The sequence below is a fragment of the Hippocampus bargibanti genome, linkage group LG11 (genome assembly GCF_051943395.1).
Source record: "Hippocampus bargibanti isolate YZ-2025 linkage group LG11, ASM5194339v1, whole genome shotgun sequence".
NCBI lineage: Eukaryota > Metazoa > Chordata > Actinopteri > Syngnathiformes > Syngnathidae > Hippocampus > Hippocampus bargibanti.
This window is the reverse complement of record NC_142744.1, coordinates 8,909,758-8,927,017: the sequence shown is the minus strand read 5'-3', so window position 1 is coordinate 8,927,017 and position 17,260 is coordinate 8,909,758. Positions and strand designations below refer to the sequence as shown.

The following is a 17,260-nucleotide window of genomic DNA, read 5'->3' as shown; positions in this document are numbered from 1 at the left end:
TGTACATGTAGGTATTTATACATTTATACACTTATCTATCTATATATTTATTTTTGTATTTATATTTATTTATTTATTTATTTATTTGTTTATTTATTTATGCATGTGTCTATTTATGTATTGGTGTATTTATGTAATTGTATCCATATTTATTTATTTATTTATTTATTTATTTATCGACTTATTGACTTATGTATTTACTTGGGCCGGCCCGGTAGTCGAGTGGTTAGCACACCGGCTTCACAGTGGAGACGTTCGCGTCCCGGTCCGGCCTCCCTGTGTGGAGTTTGCACGTTCTCCCCGGACCCGCGTGGGTTTTCTCCGGGTCCTCCGGTTTCCTCACACACTCCAAAAACATGCATGGCAGGCAGATTGACCACTCCAAATTGTCCCTGGGTGTGAGTGTGAGAGTGACTGTTGTATGTCTTTGTGTGCCCTGCGATTGGCTGGCAACCAATTCAGGGTGTCCCCCGCCTCGTGCCCGAAGACAGCTGAGATAGGCTCCAGCAACCCCCACGACCCTAATGAGGAATAAGCGGTATGGAAAATGAGATGAGAGATGAGATGTATTTACTTACTTACGTACTCATTCATTCATTCATTCATTCATTTATTCATTCATTCAAGTGTTAATGTATTTATTTGTTTATATTACTTGGATTTTTATTTTTGTGGCAATTAACATCGCAGCTGTTCTTGACCGTAGTTCAGCTGTAACTTGTCTTATTTTCCTTTTTTAAAAGCAGTATTCTTTGAATATTGTGTCATACCACACCAAAAGGTTTCTAGCGTAGCATGTAGCCATAGCATCAATTCTATGGGCCCCCCTTGGGTGGATAGCGTTTCTTTTCTGTGATTTTGAGTTTTACGGCGGCTGATGAACTTACTTCTCTGGCAGTGCTTCTGCGTCCAGCAGCGCTCGCTGAAATGTCCGTTGATGGTGGTGGTCTGGCACGTGGTCTTCCCCACAGACGCACCGGGGCACACGTCGCCACACTCCCTGTCGTTCTTGTTTGCCATGATGTAGTTGTCTTCCACCGAGTCCAGGATCTTAGACCAGTCCAGCGTGGACAAGTAACAGAGATCTGGATTTTTCTCGATCCTGACGGCTCCTCTCGTGATGTTCATCAGGCTGTGCAGGCCCAGCTCGCGCAGCTGCAGCATCTCGAAGACCACCAGGGCGTAGTTGAAGAACAGGTTGTTGCCACGGATCACCGTCAGGTTGGGGAACAGGTCGCTCAGGCTCTCCATGCCGTACACGCGGAACAACAGCAGGTAGTCTGTCACCACCGTCAGCTTGGGGAACGTCAGACCCCGGAAGTCTTCGGGTTTGGTGCTGAACATGAGAATGATCTTGAGGTGTCCTTCGATCACCGTACAGTTGGCCAGTGAGTTGAGGTTGGTCACACTGTTACGGATGTCCTTGCTTGGACAGACTGGAAAGATGAAAGGAGAGAAGGAGAAGTTTAAGAAAACAGAAGAACATTCAGAGTCGCTACTAACTCATTCACTGCCAGATGATGTGCAAAAATGTGTACACTCCAGTGCCAGGGTTTTTGTCATTGTCATTTAAATTGCAGAACCCACAGAATATTGAGTTTTAGACGACAGAAACAAAAAAAAGAGTTAATTCCTAAGTTATATGGTTCTGGAGTTGTTTGAGATTGAAATGGGGGCGGCTGTACAAAATACAATACAATACATGTCTATTGATTTATATAGTGCTTGAACAACAACTGAAGCGAAGCGCTAACATGGATAAAAGGTAAATGCTGCCCCCTCAAAGAAGGGAAAAATATTGCCAGTGGTCTGACCAGCGCTTTATCGGCAAAAAATGAAAACCCGAACAAATTCAGGAATGGCAGCGAATGAGTTAAGAATACAGAAGAACATTAAGAGTCACTATTAATACCATGCATATAAATCTTACCCCCCACTTCCTGACTTGGAGCCAATAAATGAGGATTACGTTACTTAGGTATGAATGCTAACCAGCAGTTTGGTTTCACCGCAAACTATGCGACGATTTTTCAGCTTGTGATGAGAGCAGATCGTTTTTGTTGACTTTTTTTGTTTTGTTTTGCAATTGCATTTGTGGTGTTAAGTTACTGTGAACTGGGGAGCGTTTCCATGTGTGAGCCAAGTTCTCGGTCGAGCCAGAAATGAGTGTGAGGACGTCATGAGTGGTCTCATTGTATTTTTTTTTTTTATTTGAAAAGAAGCCTGTCAGTCACAGTGTGTGCGACTGCCATATTTGTTACGGTGGGCGTTCTGGATAATGGTAGTGGGCAGAGGTGCTGAAGAACCAAAGAACTTTAAATTCACTTTTGAGTAGTGTGCTGGCGAGTCACCAGGCACTTTCCAGAAGACAACTCCAAATAACTTCCAAAGAAAAGTGCTCACATGCATAAGGTAATTTGAAGTCGCGTGGTGACAGACTTGCAGACGAAAGCACCAATGGACCCATAAAGAGCTTAGCTGAAGGCTCAGAAAAGTGGTCAAGGCCTGAATCTGATCCATCCCACTTCTTCTATTTGGCATGCAGGTGCAAATCGGGACATTCCAACTTATAGTTCACAAGTGTGCAGGCATGCGGCCGTGTATTTGTTTACAGAGGCAGCCGCCGGTGAGGTCAACCGGTCAGCTGTGAGACGGCGAAAGCCTTTCGCCGTCACCTCTTTATGGCCGAGAACTCTTTTGACAACTTTACTCGAACCGCAAACGAGCTTTTACAAGAGCATTTATACACCGTGTGAATCATTGCACACTTTTATTTATTATTTTTTAAACACTCCGAGAGGACATGGCTTTTATATTTACCACAAAGAAGTTGTTAGGGAGGGGAACACTAAATATGTGCACCTGCTGTTGATGCAAATATATCTTTCAATTGCAATGAAAATGTGTGTTATTTTAATGGCTCAAAAACTCTAAAACCAAATGTTTCCAAAACATGGCTTGGAACATTTTAACATCCAACCAGTTTTTTTCTAAAAGCCCCGAAGCACATTTGACTTCAATGCACAATGTCACACAAGGAAACATTCAACTTTCAACTGATTTTTTTCCCCTCGCAGAATAGCATTAGATTCCCATTACATAAGAATGAAAAAAAAAAACACTTTAGTCTAGTGAAATTCTGACTCTAATAACAAAAATCTGGTTTTACAGTTCAGATTCCCGGGTAAAAAAAATAGACATGTTGAAAAATAAATAAATACTCAAATAAATGAATAAATAAATGAATACATTGATAAATAAATATGTGTAGATAAATTGATGGATGGATAGCTAGGTAGCTAGCTGGCTCGGTAACTAGCTATCCAGGTAACTAGCTAGCCAGGTAACTAGCTAGGCTACATAACTAGCGAGCTACATAACTATCGAGCTATCTATAAATCTATCTATAAATCTATCGATCGATCAATCAATCAATGTATCAATAAATCAATCTATCAATCAATCAATCAATCAATCAACCAACCAACCTACCTACCTCTCGCTAGCTAGACTGTGCGATAGCTTGATAGCTAGATATATATCCATATCTATTAGTAGATAAAAGAAGTAGATGGATATAAAACCCACAAAATGACTTTCTTTTCCAAAAAATTCTCTTGGAAGCCCCCAAAAATCCATCTCATAGACGTGACCTTTCTTCTAAAATTGCAAATTAACTCTCCTAAAAAAATAACTTTTCTCAAGACAAAAATGTAACTATTCTTAGCAAATTAAGTTAGATTTTTTTTTTCATATTAATTAAATGCATCGCTCCAATATAGTCACAAAGTGAAGTATAAAATAAAATTGTCACCAAAAAAAAAAATCACAAATCTACATCCTTGCTGAATTGGCTTTTTCTACAAAAAAAGAACATTGTCAAATAATAGTCTTCATTACGGACACAAAATAACCTCCGCTCTGCCCCAAAAAACAACATTAAAAAGGAAAAAAAAATAGGAGATCATACATGGTGCTAAGACATTTCAAAACCAGTAAACTGAGCGGGACAAGAGTGGAGAGCCCCAAAGAGCTCAACTTTCTGGTGCACACCAAAAGGAGTGAATGGACAAGCGTACAATAGGAGGGGGGCTCAGCCACTCGTAAAACATGCACCGAGTGACCCCCACCCCGCTCAGAAAGACGAGTGAGCCGTCATCATCGTTGCTACTATCAGTGTTCACTTTCAGCTGGGAGAGTATTTTTAGAAATGGCCAAATGCAAGCCATTGCTAGCTAAGCTCACTGAAAAACGGGAACATGACGACCCAAATGTGTGAGTGGGGAATTTTTGAGAAAGACTTGACTGGGCCCACGTGCGAACACTTAGTCCTGACTTTTGCCATGGCTTGTAAATCTAAAAGGACGTGCGCCAAAGGCATGAAATAGCTGCATTGCAGGTTATGGCAACGGGACTCGCCTTGAAGCAAAACAAACAGAGGACTTTTACATGTCTTTAAAAAAATTAATCTATTTTGACTGTCATACAAGTGAGGAACTATGAACGATGAACCACTGTCCAGTAAAACTAAAATAAAAGTAGAAAACTGGTCAAACGTTGATGACACAAGGCAAATGGTGCTGTATTACGAACTCATTCACTGCCATTCATAAATTTATTCTGGAATTGGAAATACGACACTTATATATATATATATATATATAACTCCAGATCCATATACAGTAAAGTCTCGTTATATCGATATTCAAGGGAGTCCAAAAAAATATCGATATAACCGGGACTATCGATATATCCGACCCTGTTTGCATGTAATTTTCTCCGTGCGTGCATAGAAATAGTATCGATATAACCGGAACTATAGATATATCCGATATCGATATAACGAGACTTTACTGTAACTGAGGAATTAACTCTTTTTTTTCTGATGATAGAAGAGAGTCTAAGGTTTCTAATGCTGCATTGAATGATTATGTATTCCCAAACCTCAATATTCTGTGGGTTTTGCAATTTGAGTAACAATGACAGTTGGAGTGGACACATTTTTGCACATCGTCTGGGAGTGAATGAGTTAAAAGACAAACTTCATCATGACGATGCAAGTAGACAGATGCTTCCTGAGTCAAGATTTTCATCACACACTTGTTTTCCTCATCACCAGCGATGACCAAAAATACAGCTAAAAACTCAAGAAAAAAAGTACGGACGCTGTTCATGTTTTACCAAACGGACATTGGTTGCAGACGCACACGGTCAATCAACCGAGTAATCGATAGGATAATTGATTTAAAACGAATCAGATGATTAAAGCCGTAATTTCTCCACGTTTGTGACGTTCCCTCGCGCGGCAGAGGCACGGCTCATCAAAACGTTGCTATGGCAACAGGCCGTGATCAATACAAGGTCAGAGTGAAAAGCAAAGCGCTCGACGGTGCCGCAAAGAATCATCAATGAGCCATTAGCGGGCTTGAGCACAGGCCAAAAGTACAAAGCAGGTCACAGGACAAAGCTAAATTTAATCGGGCTCAAGTCGGAGGCCCGTCGGTGTCGCACATGTCCCACACACAACCGGCTATTCCTTTTTTTCCCTTTTTTTAATGGGGCAAGGAGTCGATTCTGACCCCACACAAGGGGAGGAGGAAGACTGGCGAGGATTCATGTTGTTAGGCTGGTGTTGAGTCTGCGGTGGCGGAGGTTGTGGTGGTCCTGGGGGTGAGGTGGGAACTCCCTGAGAGGGCCTCTGGAAAACGCGGGAACACAAGCAGTGGGGACATTGCGACACTTCCCCTTTCAAGGTTTCACTGTTCTTTTTGCTTTCCATACAAGTCAGCGAGATTCTTTCTCACAACATGTGATGTGAAAGAACTGCAGCCAAAGAAATTAACATTTACAACAGCTAATGTTTCTTTCTTATTGCTCCCAACCATCGATTGGTATGGCCACCCCATTTCCTATCGCACATAAAATAGCATTTTTTGTTGTTGTTTGGCTGATGCAAATATTTTATCTATCTATCTATCTATCTATCTATCTATCTATCTATCTATCTATCTATCTATCTATCTATCTATCTATCTATCTATCTATCTATCTACTGTATCTAGCCATCTAGCTAGCTATCTACTGTATCTATCAATCTATATATCCCTGTATGAATCTATCTATCTATCTATCTATCTATCTATCTATCTATCTATCTATCTATCTATCTATCTATCCATCCATCCGCTAATTTATTTATTTTAAATAATAATCATAAAAAACCTTGAAGAATCAATACATTTGGTTCACTCCAAAGCCCTCATTTGTATTTACCGGCTCCTGCTTTTATTTTGGAAGGTTTCTAACTTCCTGTTTTTGTTTACAGCATTCTTGGTTTGAGGACTAGAATCTTATAAGTCTCCTGTGAGGCACTCGTGTGTGAATTTGTTGAAAATAATTGCAAATTGATTGGCAATCTAGACGTTAGCTTCCCACGCTGCCACCGCTTGCATGTTATTTTGGGGCTATAGAGTGTCATGAAACATCATTAACTCAAGCACTGCCATTGCCGAATTTATTCAGGAAATGAAAAGTGTGATGTTGAGCGCCATTCCCGAATTTCTTTGGATTTTGTTTTTTTGCGGGGGATGCCGATAAAGCACTGGTCTGACCTCTAGCAATGTTTTGCAGCATTTGCCTCTTGTCCATGTGAGCGCTTTGTTACATATTCAACTGTTGTTAAAGCGCTATATACAGTAAAGTCTCGTTATATCGATATCGGATATATCGATAGTCCCGGTTATATCGATATTTTTTCGGACTCCCTGGAATATCGATATAACGAGACTTTACTGTAAATCAAAATGTATGTATTGTATTTTGGACAGCGGCCTTCATTTCAAGCTCAGATAACTCCAGACCCATAGAACTTAGGAATTAACTCTTGTTTTTCTGATAAAAGAAGATAGTCTGAGATTTCTTACGCTGAATTGAATGTGTATGTAGTCCTAAAACTCAATATTCGGTGGGTCCTGCAATTTGACTGACAATGACAAAAACCTTGGCGCTGGAGTGGACACATTGTTGCACATCGTCTGGCAGTAATGTTAAAAATGGCAGTTGACAAACCAGATAGTGAAATTCTCAGTCGGAGGCAACTTTGGAATGCATTAAATTCCCATCGCCGATGACTAAAAGCTTCGTCTTTCAACAAGCACCTGAGAGGACACTTAGCCACTGGTCGGACGGGCTTACGAAGTGGGTTCAGCATGAGGCCCTCCATCTGCGTAGTGCGGCGGAATTGCGCAACTATTCTTTTGATTTACGTTGCAGAAATTCCCGCTTGAGTCGGTTTGATGTCATTGCTCACTTCGAGCTGTGGTCAAAACGTCATGAAACCGTAGGCCCTTAAAAAGCCGCCTGAGACAGGCAAGGGATGGGCGGTGCCATTACGCAACATATGCGTAATGGCCCAACGTCTCGGTTCTCGACCAACTTAGTTTTTAACCAAAAATTGCAGTTTTTTTTATGTATTTGTGTTGTGTATGTATATGAGTGCACCTGAATGGACCACTTGACTTCCCTGCGCTTCCTTATACGTCACTTCCTCGTGTCGCGTTCCATTATGAGAAGGCGTGTTTTCAATCACGATTAGAAAAAAAAGCAGACATTGATTATATTGATTATACTATACAGTGATACCTCGGTTTACGAACGATCCATGCGCACCAAATCCAGCAGACATTTAAACAGCTTCTTGCCCCAAGCCATTAACACTTTCAACAGTAGCCCAAATAGAACTGTATAGTGCCTCTCCACAAACAAATTCCTTGTATGTTCTACATACTTGGCAAAAAAGATGATTCTGATTCTGATTTAGCTAACGAACGTTAAATTCGCGAGAATATAATCTTGGCATACAAACTATTTTTGGGAAACACACGGAGCGCCACAATGAGTGATGTGTCGTTCGTGAATGAGCCGGTTCTTGGAGCTCCTGAAATGGCAGCCGGCCTTTTTTCCCCTCTATTCCCCACCCTCAGTCTTCGGTTAAAGCCGCACGTGATTGGTCAAGATCCGTGGTAGAGGAGGGAGGGGACACATGCAGAAACAGAAACAGAAAGGGAGATGACAGAGCTTCAAACAAAAAATTAATAATGTGAAATGGTGAGAACAAGGATAGAAAACAGTGAAATTTAGACTAGTTTCAACTGTATTGATAGTTCAAAAGCAGAGTGTAGACAGCAAGGTTACAATATCCCATCAATCAGGCTCCACAAATAACCCGCACAAGCCATCTGTACAATTTGAAGAGAACATACAAGCAAGGGAACCAGCTATTCATGAAGTTTCTAGTGTGTCTGCCTGCATCTGTTGCAATATCACAATCCCTAAGATGTACAACCCAGGGCTCCTTGAGACACTTGCAAAAAGCTATCCATTCCATCAAGCCATCAACGACCATCACAAAGGTAAATAAAACAACATTATTCAGCAGTACAGTTTATTTCTTTAATTACAATACCATAGCACATTTATTATACATAAAATAAGGTATATTGTGTGTAATTTTAAGGATTATTTAGTTGAAAAGTATGTTTTATGGGGACCTGGGAAAGGATTATTCTCATTTTAATGGTTTCCTATGGGAAGTGAATGTTTAGAATACACACTTTTCGCCTTACACACACTTTCTGGGAACCAATTAAGTTCGTAAGCCAAAGTATCACTGTATTGGGAAATGTTTTGTTTTTTTCAAACAGGTTTCTGGAACGGATTATGGTCAAAAACCAGGGTTTGACTGTACTTGATCCTCTCATCGACATATCAATGAACGGCAACATTCCCACGTAAAAAAAAAAAACATTGTCACTACCACATCAGGTTTCTTCACCCACGACTTGGCAGCTAGCCTGGGTGAAGAGAAGTCATCTTCAAGCGACCAACAAACCACACAAGTTGTTTTGTTGAATCCGGAGATTACCAACAGCGAACTCAATTAGCCTCTTGGCACTTTTGATAATGACTGCATGTACCACATACACAAATCTGAGCGGTAGGGAAGTATACTTTTTGAGTCTTGGGATGAAGTGCTGCTGTTGAGAGTGAAAAATGAATTTGTCGTTTTCAAACTAGATGAGGGTACAATTCGATTGGCCACCAAAGTTGACATATTTGTACTTTTCATCACAAATATAGTCGATGCTTGCTATGACGAAGCTCATACATTTAATACTACGTTTTTGTTTTTTTTAATCAGCGAAGAAAAAGCCTGTAAAGTCACACCGCACGACTGCGAGTTACACCGTCTGGCTTTGAGGATTGCGCAAAGCAACTAATGTTGGGTTTTAATGATTCTGTCAACAAGGTGTTAATTTAACAATGTGCTTGTTATTGCAGTTGGCATTTACACTCGTGCCCAACAGGCCGGGCCACATTTCACTGGCAGCACAAATTACAGGGTACTTTTTTTCCATTCAAACTAACAAATAAAAAACGTTTTTTTTTTTCAACAACAACCATATCATTATTATCCATGTCAGCGATGTATAAGAAGCACGAGCAATTGGATGCTCTTCTCCAAAATGGCAGAAGGCCCAGTTAACCTGCCTCACCAACAGAATCAATCACAAGATTTGAAATTGAACAAGTTAATTTGTGAGTAAATGGGGACAGTATCGTCATAAAGTCCATATAATGTATTGGCAAAACATTTTTTTCTGGTGCTGTCCGTTAAAAAAAAAAAGTAAAAAAACAAAATAATAACAGATAAATAAATACTTTTTTTGAAATGTTCAGGATCGATTTTCATAGAGGCTGTCATGAAACATTTGACGCAGATTTCTGTATATATTAAGATTAGGTATATATTAAGATAGATTAACTCATTCAGTGCCATTCCCGAATTTATTCCCGAATTGAAAAGCGTGATGTGGAGCACCATTCCCGAATTTGTTTGGGTTTTGGTTTTTCTTGCGGGGGTGCTGATAGAGCGCTGGTCAGACCTCTAGCAATGTTTTCCCCTTCCACGAAGGGGCATGATTTGCCTTTTTGTTCATGTAAGCGCTTTGCTACGGCCTCAGCTGTTGTTAAAGCGCTATATAAATCAATATTAAATATATTTTAATATATTAAGATAATTAATATAATTATAGTATGTAATATTGTACTTTGTACAGCCACACCCATTTCAAGATCAGATAACTCCAGAACTATATCTTAGGAATTAACTCTTTTTTTCTGATGAAAGCAGAGTCTTAGCTTTCGTACGCTGAATTTAATGTTTACATGTATGTAGTCCTAAAACTCAAATAATAATAATAATAATAATAATAACACATTTCATTCATAAACGCCTTTCACAACTCTCAAGGACACTCTACAGTCACAGGTTAAGTTTTCTGTGGGTCAAGTGACAATGACAAAAACCCTGGCTGGCACTGAAGTGGACATTTTTGCACATTGTCTGGCAGTGTATTTGTTAATAAAATAAAAAGAACTCTCAACTGTTTTTTAACCCACACATGCTTAATAGAAAACATGCTTGACATATCATCTTATTTCCCTTCACAATTAAAAAGGCCCAGTGAGTACGTGATGACAAGCGATGTGGAGGATTAAAGGGCAGCTTTGTTGTCATGCCAGGTACGCGGGCGGGGTCACCCGAAAGACAGCGGCCAAAGAGAAACATCATCATCTGCACGGATTAAAAAAACCATCAAGACCTACTGTGTACGTGCTTTGAGTGCCGTGTGATATTTACAACATTATTATACGCCAACTGGAGATGGGCGCAGTGAACCGTTTGGAGAAAAAGCGCATATTACAGGAAGTGCCCAGCTAAAGATTCAAGAATAGCTATTTACGCACAATACAGTTCAAATTTGAATACAAATATCACACTGTGTGTTTTGGGTATTTTAGATGCCATAAAACGTTTTTCTGATGTCAGTTAAAAGTCAAAAAAGTGACGTCGTTGTCCTTTAAGGCGGTACGCATACAAGACACAGGGTCATCTTTTGAAGAAAATCAAGGCATTTGGGTTCGCCTTATACATCAGAAAATACGGTAAATAAATGATAATTGGGGGAGCACTTCTCTGACGTTGGATGCTTTGGCAACAGGTAGGAAATACTGCATCATTACATTCAGACTTGAAAGGAACATGGGTTTATGCATCTAGGAAAAAAACTAGACTATGAAAAAACTATCAGGAGACTATCAGGAGTTTATAATGTCACATTCCTCGGCCATAAGAGCGAGAAACTCAATGCAAAAAAAATGCTTAAATTGGCCAGTAGTGAGTAAGAACAGATTATCCCCTTCGGCATTCTCAGACTTCTTAGCCAGGAAAGGTAACGGCAACAACAATTTGTTTACGGACACAAACAGATGATAAGTGCTCGACCTTTGTGCCTTTTTTTTGCGTGCATGAGGCGCCTGTGAGTTACAACATCGTCAATATGCCGTCGTGGCCAAAACAACAGCGCTTATACTCAAACGTCAACTGGCACGACCGTTTGAAGCACTGCCGTCGCTCAGTGGAGACATTGACTTTCATCATTTTCACTTCGCATTCAAATAAATAAATAAATAAATACATGGAATCGATGAAAAATAAGTACAAAAATAAAAATATAAACAAATGAGTAAATGAATGAATGAATAAATAAATAAATAAATAAATGAATAAATAAAATAAATAAATAAATAAATAAATAGATAAATAAATAAATAAATACATTGATAGAATTGCATTAGTTTCCCAACACATAACGAAAACTTTATTCTAGTGAAATTCTGACTCAAATGACAAAAATCTGGTTTTATAGTTCTTATTTCCCAGTAAAAAAAACATTTTTGTTGAAAAATAAATAAATAAATATTCAAATAAACAAACAAATAAATGAATACATAAATAAATACCATAAATACCCTAAATAAATAAATAAATAAATATTATTATATTATTCTAATGAATTTCTGACTCAACTGACAAAAATCTGGTTTTATAGTTCTTAATTCCTGGTAAAAAAAAAACATTTTTGTTGAAAAATAAATATATAAATACTCAAATAAACGAATAAACGGATAAATAAATAGATGGATGGATAGCTAGCTAGCTTGCTAGATCACTAGCTAGCTAACTCGCAAGATAGCTAGCTTGCTAGTTGATCGCTTGCTAGATAGATAACTCGCTAGATAGCGAGATAGATAAATGAATAAATGAATAAATAAATAAATAAATAAATAAATAAATAAATGAAAACTTTATTCTAGTGTCTGCTAGTATAGTTCTCATTTCTTGGTAAAAAAAACAAAAAAAAACATTTTTGTTGAAAAATGAACATATAAACTCAAATGAACAAATAAACGGATAAATAAATAGATGGATGGAAAGCTAGCTAGCTAACTTGAAAGATAGCTATCTTGCTAGATAGATAACTCGCTAGATAGTGAGATAGATGAATAAATAAATAAATAAATAAATAAATAAATAAATACTTTATTCTAGTGAAATTTTGACTCAACTGACAAAAATCTGGTTTTATAGTTCTTATTTCCTGGTTAAAAAAAAACAAAATAAACATTTTTGTTGAAAAATGAATATATAAACTCAAATGAACAAATAAATGGATAAATAAATAGCTGGATAGCTAGCTAGCTTGCTAGATCGCAAGATAGCTAGCTAACTCGCAAGATAGCTAGCTTGCTAGTTGCTATCTTGCTAGATAGATAACTCACTAGATAGCGAGATAGATAAATGAACAAACAAACAAACAAACAAACAAACAAATAAATAAAAATAAATAAATAAATAAATAAATCTTTTTCTTTTGGCTTTTCCCTTCAAGGGGTCACCACAGCAAATCAGCGTCCTCCATCTTTAGAGGTTTGATCCGCATGTTTGTTTTGGCCAAGCTTTTACGTCGGATGCCCTTCCTGACACAACCCTTTGTATTTATCCGGGCTTGGGACCGGAACAAGAAGACTTATGTCCGTTTGTGGCTACAGAACAAGCAACTCGCTTGGTAAAAGGCTCACAAACACAAAATGGTCATCGGCACAGCAACATTCAAAAAAAGCAAAAATAAATAAATAAATAAATAAAGGGCCTACCCCCACAAATGCCATATTTTTTGTATTCTTTTCATGACCTTTCATGTGACCTTTGAGCCACAAACTGATATTTTTAAAGGCAGTGGGGGGAATAAATGAATAAAATGCTCAACCTCAAATAATTACTTTGTTGTGGCTGTGCTGGCTTTTTTTGACAACACATGGTCTCATTGGATAGAAGCCATCGGTACAGTTTGGAATGACGTTTATCCTTGTTTTCCTCAGACCGTAACACATTTTCCCGCATCCTTCTGGCAGATTTCAAGCGTTTTATGTTGCTTTTTTTTTCTCTCGACGCTAGATAAGACATCTGTTCTCTCTTGCCACCCGAGCCCACGGCCCCAGACATACGAAGATGATGAGACATTTGCCATCCCGTGTACTAAAAATTCCGACAGCTACCTCATAGCTCTTGTATGGCCTCTCGGCGGCTCCACTGACCAGCTTTCTTTTTTGGTCTTTTCATTCATTTTGGAGGAGCCGTCAAGTTGGCCTGGTCTGCCTTCTGATGCCATGGTAGCAGCCCGTGCATGTCACACGCGACCACAAAAAATGCCCAGGAACGCCAACTAAAACATCGGAACTTTATTTATTTGGGTGTTAATGAATGGCACTTTTAATGCTGGAAGACGTGTGACAACCCCTGTTTTACACGAGTTTAAATGACTGGTTAACTCTTGATGCAACCACATCCATCCACCATTTTATAATGCCGCACTTCACCTTTGTGGTCTATTTTTACTTCCCCTCTGGAAAAAACTTGTTTTGTATTTTAGGAGATTATCAGATATGAAGTAGATAGAATTTTAATGAAGTCATTCAGTTATCAATCACTGCTTGAAATTAATTCAATTATGATTCACCAACCAAGTAGTTTTTAGAATACATAAACAAATTTTCAGTGAATTGAACAACTATTTCAAATTTGCAAAACACGTTGAATAGCTTTATTTTAAGAAACAATTCATTTTAAATATTTTCACTGTGATCATCGTCATTTTTTTGGGAAAAACTAAAAGAAAAACAACAAATATACTGGCAAATAAAACATATTTTGAAACATTTTAGTCAAGTGATCAATATTAATTCATCAACTACAATAAATAAATATTTCAAAAGTATCACCAAAATGTTGGTATTACCCATGTTTCATAAATTATTATTTCCTAAAATAAATGCAGAATTGCTAAAGGCATACATACGCACAATACCAATTTTTACAATATTTTGTGTACAGTATTATACGATTTAGTGATAATAAATCAACAGACCTGATGGTTTTGAAAGGTTGAACCACTGTTCACGGCTGAATTAAATGTTCAAATCATGCAGAACTGGACCCTATTTTATGCTAAGCTCTTGTTTTTTTACTCATTACTCCAGTACAGTACGCTGATTCATGCCACATTTTATTGTATTTTCTTTAATTATCATGATGTTCTTTCATCTGAATCTTTTCTCTGATTGGGTTGCTGTTCTCCTTAATTTAAGAAGCTTTCCTTTGATTGGTTACTCCCCGATATGAAAGCATTTTGAAGCCACCATTCATTTATGGATAGCGTCAAGAGAAAAAAAAATATTGGGAAGAATTAAAACGTTCCCGCAATTATGAATACTGCAGAAACCCCCGAATTGACTGTTCGCAACTATTCACTGTTTGTTGAAATACCAGCTTGACAGTAAATCAATAAATTCAGTTTTTTTTTTTATTAATATAAAATGTGTGGCATGCACAATTTTCACCAATGCAATTCAACTATATTAAACTTTTGAATGCAATACAATTGCATTTGATGTTTATTACACTTTTAATGCCCTTTTATGGTTGCTTTTCTCAATTGGCCGAATTATAAATGAGGGAATTTAAGCCTTCGGGCCACACTTTTCCTACCACAGGTAAATAATGTTTACATCCAAGGGGATCATATTGGGGGGGGGGGGGGGGGGGCTCATTGAAATTGAAAGGTTACTTACTCTCCGCGGTGGTGGGCACGAAGCAGGCTGCGGCCAAAACAACAGCCAAAGTCCGGAGCCACATCACTGACTCGGGCTCGAGCACCATCCGCCAATTTGTCAGAAAAAAACTCCTCGAGTAATCCTTCTTGTGACGAGGGAGGGGGCACAAAAATGGAGGGCGTCAAATGGGGTGTTGTTTGGGGGGGGGTGTAATTCTTCTTCAGGAAATTGTTTTACTTTTGCGGCGTGAGCCAGCAAGTAAATAAATATAAATCAACGGCATCCCGGAAGATGGGCGGAGGAACGAGTCCAACGTGTTCGCTTCAGCTACTGCGGCTAAAGCTAACGTTAAGCCAACCAGCTCCGTGTGGCTTCTCCGCGGGTTTGTGGCTTCAACCCTCGCGACCAAGAGAGCTCAAAAGCGGCTTTACCTGGCAGCTAACGTGAGCCACCTGGAGCTCATAGGCTAGTTGTCAAAAGTAGCCAATCCCAACCAACCAGGCCACATACGTCAAAGTTCAAGTCGCGGACACTTAACGCCGCGCTTTACTTACAAAACCGTGATGTTGAGTCCAGAAAAATGTCAAAAATTTGCACCGGAAATGTGCATGTTTTTCATTTGTTGCCGTTTAGCCCCTGAGAGTCCAGGTCGATGGTGGCACGCGTGGCGTTACATTCACGTGAATTCGGGAAAAAATCAAATCGTCCCCCGAATGCGGGTCAAACGTGGGCCCAAGCATGGCAAAAAAAGTTGACTTCTTTGCTTGTGCTTTTTCCTCCGAACTCCGAGGCGAGCTTCGACAGCGAGATTTTCGAGATTTCCTGCAGCTCCACGCGGCAGCAAGGGCAGCTCCACGTTTGTTTGCTTTTCACGTGAACGTCACACCACCCAGTCGCGACTCGCGCCGCTTGTAAAATGGCAGACAACGCTACAATCGGAGTAAAGTCGCACTTTTTCCTTTCTGTTGTGCTTTTCAAAACCCCTTTCGTTCTAATTGCACGGGTAGATAGAGGTAGATAGTCTGGCTCACAGGGTGTGTGCGTGTTTTTTTCTTCTTCTCCCAGGCAGTAAACAAACGCTGCCAAGAGAAGGCAGATGGGCTCCCGAGGAAACACGGACTGGAGTTCATTGGATCGCAAATGACGCTCCGTCAATAAACACTTCAGATTGTGTGTGAAATGTATCCATTGCAGCCTGGTCATCCTGATGGGCGAATCCCTGCCCATCTGTGGACCTTGTTCAAGGTTTCTCTTTTTTTATACTTATTTATACAGTGATACCTCGGTTTACGAACCCCTTGGCTTACAAACGTTTCAGTTTACAAACGTTAAATTTCTGAAAATGTTACCTTGTCATACAAACTATTTTTCGGGATACACGCAGAGCGCCACAATGACTGATGTGTCGTTTACGAACGAGCCCGTTCTCCTAACAAGAAAATGGCAGATGACTGTTTTTGTCCTCTATTCCCCGCCCACAGTCGTCGGTTAAAGCCATGTGATTGGTCAAGAACGCAGCAGTGAGGGGAGGTGGTTTAAACATTAAAGAGACAGGCAGATGACAGAGAGAGAGGGAGAAAATGAATAGAAAACAGTGACATTTGGACTTGTTTCAACAACCCATCAATCAGACTCCCCAAATAACCTGCACTAGCCAGCAGTTCAATTTGAAATGAAAAGACGAGCAAGGGAACAAGCTTTTAATGTTTCTAGTGTGTCTGCTTGTATCTGTTGCAATATCACAACTTCCAAGCTGTAAAACCCACAGCTCCTTGAAACACTTAATGCAAAAAGCTATCCATTGCATCAAGCCATCAACGACCATCACACAGGTAACTAAAATGACTTTATTATACAGTACAGTTACTTTCTTTAATTATAATACCATAGCACATTTATTTTACATAAAATAAGGGTGTCGTTTTAAGGCTGAGAAAATTAGAAAGTAGAAAATTATGTTTTATAGGGACATGGAAATGGATTATTCTCATTTTAATGGTTTCCTACGGGAAATTATTTTTTGGGATACCAACTTTTCGCCTTACACACTCTGTCGGGGAACCAATTAAGTTTGTAAGCCAAGTTATCACTATTGAGGAATTCAGTTTCATTTCTAAGTTTGAAAAATGCAATTGGTATTTCTGTAAAGTCACGATTGTAATTACTGTATTTTTAGACATGTCTGACATTACATGCACAGTTGACCTCTCCTCACTTCCAATAACCAGTTTGAAAGGTCAAATGT

General features: G+C 39.1%; 1 protein-coding gene across 1 annotated transcript in view; it reads right to left on the bottom strand.

The window, feature by feature from the left end:
• Window positions 1-16,107, bottom strand: part of LOC148891416 (insulin receptor-like) — a 36,608-nt gene extending 20,501 nt beyond the window's left edge. The window contains exons 1-2 of the mRNA XM_089009168.1: window positions 15,034-16,107; window positions 888-1,436 (exon numbers count right to left, since the gene is read on the bottom strand). Coding sequence (XP_088865294.1) covers window positions 888-1,436; window positions 15,034-15,121 — 637 coding nt within the window. The 5' untranslated portion in view covers window positions 15,122-16,107. The remainder of the gene's footprint in view (window positions 1-887; window positions 1,437-15,033) is intronic.
• Window positions 16,108-17,260: the final 1,153 nt, after the last annotated feature.